We start from the raw sequence: 7,087 nt of genomic DNA, 5'->3' as shown, positions 1-7,087 counted from the left end.
AAATTAAATTAATTGAGTCAAATGAGTTTCCTTTCTTGCTGCCTGAAGGTATAACTTGAGAAAGGAAGCGTGTACTTCTTCCAGCATGGATGTGGTGAAGGAGGTGAATGAGATCTTCCCCTACCCCAGCTCCCATGTATTTCCCAGTCAGCAGTTAGCCTTGGCTAATGCTGCAGATATGCTCCAAGTCATATGAGCCATCATCTCCCACCTTCTGGAACAGTTGACTCCAGAACTTCTAGATATTAAAAAAAAAAAAATATTAGCCCATTTTTCTCAAATTGATGCAAAATGTGACATTTAAATTTTTTTTCTTTCTTTTTTTTTTTTTGTCAAATTTTTTTTTCCCCAGACTCCAACACTTCTCTAACTCTGGAAAATTAAGTGTGTGATGCTCTTGCAGAAGCCTGTGCCAAGCCACTGCCACGGGTGTCAGACATCCCCTTGATTTCCAAAAGCACTCTCAGTTCTTCACACAGCTTTGCTCCTTGTTTTGCCTCCTGGACAGCTTCCTGTAGAGGTAAAGCACTCGCTTCTCCTCCCAGCTCGGGAAGAAGGAGGCGGCGATTTTTCGGCACAGGCGGCGTGCGTAGGTTTCCAGGAACACGGTGGAGTAGAGGATGCAGAAGAGCAGCCCCACAACGAGCAGCACAGAGGGGTTGGGAGGCACTGGGGGGCTGATCCTGCAGTGGGCAGAGCTGGAGATCAGATAATGGTGGTAGTTCTGCTCGAAATCCCGAAGTGGTAATTCCTCAGCAGGAAACCCGAAACCTTCGATAAAAGAGGGCAGGATCCCTATTTTAGCCTGAAACAAAAAGAGTTAAAAGGTAAGTGGAGTCTGAACAAAATCAACTGGTTTCTACAGAAACATCAGCCTGGGGATGTGGAATCACCTTACAGCACTAGGGGAAGGACTCTGAAGTGTCTGTACACTTCAGTCTGAGTGAGAGTAACAGTGCAGGTGCTGAGTGCTGGGCATGGTGAGAACCAGTCCTATCTGTCATCTTTATCTGCTGCTACAGAGATCATAACAGGTATTCACAGCGTGAGATTTATGGTGAAAGGCATCATCCAGACAGCAGTATTAGTGTCTGCATGTCTGAATATTAGAGGCTTTTCCTAAGCCCTGATTATTTTCATGCAAATCCATCGTAAGCAGGTGTCTGCACTAAGGATCCTGAGGCTGGGGAGGGAAGCAAGCTGTGTGACAGAAAAGGGAAGCTAAAACACCAAACCAGAACTAGTCCAGATAAATGATATTGAAATACAAACTGGAGAGGTTTGTGAAAAGGATTGCACGGGGTAAAAATGAAGCCAGGGAGCAGGGCTTTCTACTTAAAAGACAGCCAGTGCAATAAGATGAGGAGACATCCTCAGCGTTCATCAGCTTCCCCCTTCCTTTTGGGCTTGCACCTGCTCTGCAGTGGAGGGACAGTGCCACAGGGACTCCCATTCCTCCACCTTGCCCAGGGAAGGGAGGTCTGACTGCCTGCTGCTGGCAGTGTCTTTGCAGCGTGAGGCACTATTTGCTCCCCTCCTGCTCCTGAGGGGAGCAGGTGTCTGCTGCTGTTTGATGCACTCCAAGGAGCAACTGAGATTGTGCCTCTGCCTTCTCCCCTCCAGGCCTGTTGCTTGTCCATCTGGCTGCTGGGGAGGGAAGTCAGGAGTGGATAAATAAGGGTACAAAGATTGTAATCCCCACCACCACCTCCTGTGATGTGGCACACAGCGGGGTCCCTGTGCAGGGCAGCACAGGGCACCCCAGCACCCACCTTGTATTTGATGTGGAGGGTGACGGGCACCACGGAGAACTGAGCTGCCTTTCTCACTGCAGTGTCTGCCACGCTGAAGGCAAGGTGCTCCATCGCCACCAGCAGCAGCATCAGCAGCAGGGCCACGGTGAGCAGCACGGCCTGCACAAGGCACTGCAGCCCTTCTTCCCGGGACAGCTTCAAGCCTGTCGGTCGGATGAGGTTTTTGGATGAGCCCACCAGCAGGTGAGCTGCTTTTCTGTCCGCAGCCAAACGCTCCAGCTTCTCGGTGATGTAAAAATTGTCGAAGCGGAGGTTGGTGAGATAATTTTTCAAGTACCAGGTGGACTCAAAACAGAGGTAGAGCATGGAGAAACCAGCAACCAGCCTGTTGCCTACTCGTACAGTGTCTTTGACCAGTACCTCAGCAGACAAAAAGTCCCTACTGATTTTCTCACCTGCAAGGTCCATTTTTTGGTATATGGAGGAGGTGTTCTGAAGCGATGAAAACTTAAAACGTCCATTCATGGGCTTATAAAAGGTTAACAGATAAACGGCTTCTTGGATTGCCCCCCCAAACTCCTGGGAGGCCGCCTGCAGCAGGGCAGTGGAGTTCAGGAGGCTGTCAGAGGAATTCTTGCAGATGCACTTGATGACCTGCAGGATGGTTTGGATGTTGCTGACGATGTTGGGTGTTGTGTTCACCACCGCGATCACCACGCAGGTCGACAGGAGAAGTTTCCGGCCTTGCTTGGTGCCCAGCGTTGGCATGACCATACTGAAGACACAGCGGGCAGGATGCACCAGGAAAAGGGTCAGGAGAAGGAGCAGGCTGAAGGAGATGGACATTGCAGTGGAGAGATGCCAGGAGTACTCCAGGGAAGCAAACATCCAGTTGTAAAAGAGGCCCCCTATCAGTGCTGTAATGCAGGAACACTGCAGAAACAAGGTCCACAGCTCTCTGCCATCTGCTGGGACAGGTTTGGAGTAAACCCACCATAGGTCTGCCACGGTGCTGTGCACCTTTGGGAAGAGAAAGTCTTCACAGTAGACACGGGCACTCATCCTGTAAAAAGAACAAGTACCTGGGTGTACATAAACACACTGGTTAGGGGGCTTTCGCAAGATAATCACTCATGGGTCTTATAATGTCCTTCTCTGGGTACTTCTGGTCTCACCCTTCTCTACTTCCCTGCTAAGATGAGTAGCTGGGACCAAGATCTCCCCTGGAAGCATCAGGACAGGGAAGTTCAAGGCATTTCTTGAAAGATCAAATACCAAGTACAATGCAGCTGCTCCTCCTTTAATGTAAGCACAGGAAAGCATTGTGTTTTTCTATGAAAACCATAATAGAGCCATTCAGAGGGGTCAAATCATTGGCAGTGGCTGAGTGTGTCTTTAGTGGTTATTTAGAGGATGTTGGAGCGAGAAAGAGGAGGCTCCTGGCTGCTGTATTTACAAGTCAAGTTGTATTTACAAGGTGGTACGTGGATGACAGGCAGTTGAGGGGGGTTTCTGGTCTCTCTGCCCCTTAAGAGGAAGCCAAACACAAATCTGCAGGTTTAAGTGTGACAAACAGAGAACTGACCTGAGAAAACAGTTTCACACTGAAGCTGCAGGGCCAGAGGAAATCTCCAAGGACAAGAATTTGGCCACTACAGACAGGATGAAAGGTCCCATTAAGCTATTTAAATGTCTAGGGGAAACAAACATTTGGGAAAGAATATAATTTCTCAGGCCTTACATCTGGAGTGACTCTCTGGAGACCAGAAAACCTGGTGGGGAAGAAGAGCTTGCCCCCAGCCAGGCAATTCCCATCTCCTACTGCTCGACAGCAGCCTCAGTTATCCTTTGAGGGAGATTTTTGACTAACAAAGGAGGTTTTCAGTGGAAAAAACCATACAAGAGCTATCAAGACAGAGAGAAAGATTTAGAGAAGACACTACATACCCAGTAGCAGTGAGGTACCCCAGACTTGCTTGAAACCTCTCCATGCTCCAGTGCCTTATTGCTCTGAGAGAGGATCCCGGGTGTGGCAGTCAGGAGAGGCAGGATAAAAAAACCAAGGCAGCACCAGAAAGCCAGGACTCAAAAAATAAGATGTTTTAAGGCAATTCAGATCAGCAACACTGGCAATTCCTGAAGTGAGTGGGGCAAACCTGGTGTGTGAAGCCCGGGGAATGACACCACTGTGGAACAGAGCCAGGATGCACAGCACTGCTTGGGCTTTACACCTCTTCTGGTCTTACTGTTATTGCAGACAAGGCTTATTTACATGACACATAGCTGAAAAAATGAGTCAATAACATATGGGCTGACAAAGATGGAACAAGCATCACATGGAATGTGGAGTGTCACCATCCCTTGTTGGGAAATCAGATGATTACTCCTCACACTGCCCACCAGCGACCAGCAGGGTTGGAATCTCTCTCAGAGTGAAGGGGAGCTTTTCCCTTTCCAGACATCAATCATGGCACAAGGAGCATGGCAGGATCCAGCAAACCATGTGCTGGTAACTGTTCTGTTCTGACAGCCTGCTGCTCCCTGCTGAAACTGTGTGCAGGGCTCACAGGCTGCTTCAAGGTTCATGTCACAGTCCTGGCAAAGGAAAATGAAGCTTCTAACTTGAACCTTTCCCAATTCCCTATAGCCAGCAAATCCCCTGCAGCCACAGTCAGGATTCCCAAACTGGAGAAACTCTCGGATGTACAGGCCAGGAGGTGCAGTCCCCACGGGACTGACCTTCCTGGCCCCCCAGGATGTGCAGGGCACAGAGCTCCAGCTGCCAAACTTGCTCACCAGGAGACAGGAACCAACCACGGTGTTTGCTCCTCATTTATGAGCCTGTGGATTTACAGGAACCTTCCCTGGCTCCCACCAAAGCTGCCCCTTTGCCAGACACTCTCATGTTAAGCCACCACTTGTGGGCAGAGGCGACGCAGCTCAGCCAGCTGAGCCCATTCCTGCCCGGGACCTGCTGTCCCGAGCGGAGCCCTCCCGCCGGCTGGGAACTGCCAGGCCCCCGGGATGTTCTCATGCTCCCCTGGGCGGGAAAGGGCGAAGGGCTGGAGGTCAGCCCTGTCCCGGCCACCCCGGGACAAAGCACGTGGGGCTCTGCCCTCCAGAGAGAGCTGGGAGAGCAGCACCTTCCCCAGGGGACGTGGCCAGACCCAATGGAGGACACGGAGTAACGAGCACAACCTCTGCCTGCCTCCCCTGCCCTTCCTGCAGGCACCAGGCAAGGCCCCTTCTGCCCTTGCTGCTCCACTCAACAGCTCCGCTTTGTAGTGAAAAGTTTTGTTTTTCCCGTGTGGCTGGTGGAGCAAAGCTTTCTTCCTGGTGCCCTGGAGCACAGGGGCCGGATGAGAAACTCTGCCTGGCTCCAGCCGGGAAGAGGCACCAGCCAGGCGGGCGGGAAAGAAAGTGCTGTTTGTTTGGAGCATCCATAGCAATTGCTTGCACAGGCCATGAATTAGGTCTTGAATTCAACCATAAGGGACTAACCCAAAAGGCCCATAGCTGGATCCTGCAAGGCTCATCAGCTTCTCCTAAGACTAAACTTCTTTCTCGCTCTACTTCAGAGCAAACTGATATTCACATCAGCCCCTGGGACCCCATCCAGGCTGCACAGGCAGCTTTCTGGGGCAGCAAAAAAAAAAAAAATTAGCAATAGGCTATAAAGAACAAAAAACCCTCAAGCCCACAGCATTGTGGTGAGTGTTTTTCTGACTCTGCTACATCATCTGGCAAAGGCACCTGAAGTCTGTTGGAAACTGAGCCATAACTCTGGCAGCATCAACAAGTGTTTGTTTGCAAAGTCAGAGCTAGATTTTTTCCTCTGGCTCAACTCAGAATTGATCCCTGCAGGCTGCACTACAGGACAGGCTAGATGTAGGATATCGTCTATTTTATACCCAGAACTGATCCTCTGCAGTAGCTCGTGTGTTCATAGGGATACCCGGGAAAGGGCGGGCGAAGGCTGGGAGCGGGACACGGGCAGGGCAGGACCGAGACCCGCAACGAAGCAACTGTGACATCTTGTGGTCACACACTGCTCAAGGGCCTGGAGGTCTGGCTCGTTCCGACTCAAAAACTAAAGAAGTCTGTCTGTGGGTGGGAGAGTTTTGAGGAAAACCGAGGAAGATTAGGAGAAATGCTCTGAGGTGCCTTTTCTTGCCCTGTGTGGCTCCCAGGTGGTATAAAGGCACTTTGCTTTCTTGACAAGTCCCAGTCTCTGTAGAGCTCAAGCTCTAAGTTTTCTAATATCACCAATTTCGACTTTTTAGCACTACAGGAGAAGACAGAGCCCCACATGCCTGCAGGCAGCTTGCTAGAACTATGACACAGCAGAGGATTTCATTGTCATTGTAGCCAGGAAGCAGAGCCTGGCTTTACCTGAACTAGGTGTGGGGACTGAGCTTGTACCCCCCAGGACACAGGTTTTGAATCCTGTCCTGCTTTGCAGATTGCAGTGCTCAGGGTGGGTTTGTGCCAAGACACCTGCAAGTTCAACCTGCAGTGACAGAGTAACCCTGAGGTGGTGACAGTGATGGGAGAGGGTGTGTCATAAAGGAGCAGCTGAATCCCAGGTAGTGTGGGGGGTGCAGGAACTGTACAGCTTGAGAAAAGGACTGGGTAAAGAAGATGAATGGAGGGCTAAAACAGAATCACTAAGGCCAAAGGTGTTTCTCCATGGCAATATCATCAGCACCTGCTGATCACGTTATTTTGCCCATTCAAGAAAATGAGGGTGTGGGAAAGATTAGCCAATTAGTGGTGGCTCTTTGCTTGTTAAGATCACATTCAAATTAACAACTTATGGTAATACAGAGCCACATCACGTCTTCTTAGGTTTCTACTATAGAAATACAGAAAAATCCCAGCAATATCCCTTCAGTTACTCATGAGGCATATCTGTGATAAGGGAACTAAGGCTGTCTAACCTGCAACAGCTGAATTCCCCCTGTCATGATGGGCTTTTGTTTGTTTTGTGAATCTTTCCCTTTCTCTTCTGAACTTCCAGCATCGCTGCTGGGTGCAGATCAGCTGAGCACAGCCCCAGAATCATTCCCTGCTCCAAGGACCCACAGAGCAGCTCTTCTGTGTGAACGGTTTGTAAAGTGACTTGAATGCTTCTGGGATAAAAGACACTACAAAATGCTTCCCTACTGTAAATAAACCAAAATGATTTTCCTCCAAGTGTCTCAGGAGAACATGTGGATGTTGGTCCAGGATTGGACAGGGAACATCAAAGGAGTGAAGCAGAGATATTCTGGATGTTGAATTTCAATGTGTGAGTGGCATTTCCTGTTAATTAAAATTCACAAGGAGGCTGC

The 7,087-nt window shown here is 49.8% G+C and overlaps 1 protein-coding gene across 1 annotated transcript; it reads right to left on the bottom strand.

The window, feature by feature from the left end:
- Positions 1-432: 432 nt before the first annotated feature.
- OCSTAMP (osteoclast stimulatory transmembrane protein) lies at positions 433-3,407 on the bottom strand. The gene is given in 4 exon segments (XM_051803044.1): positions 433-468; positions 470-805; positions 1,773-2,817; positions 3,340-3,407. Coding segments are annotated over 3 exon segments (1,416 nt in total). The 5' UTR covers position 2,817; positions 3,340-3,407.
- Positions 3,408-7,087: the final 3,680 nt, after the last annotated feature.

This window comes from Manacus candei, unplaced genomic scaffold (assembly GCF_025592945.1).
Source record: "Manacus candei isolate 608988 ecotype Guabito, Panama unplaced genomic scaffold, ASM2559294v1 h1tg000057l, whole genome shotgun sequence".
NCBI classification, from domain to species: Eukaryota; Metazoa; Chordata; class Aves; order Passeriformes; family Pipridae; genus Manacus; species Manacus candei.
This window is presented reverse-complemented; position numbering and strand designations above follow the sequence as displayed.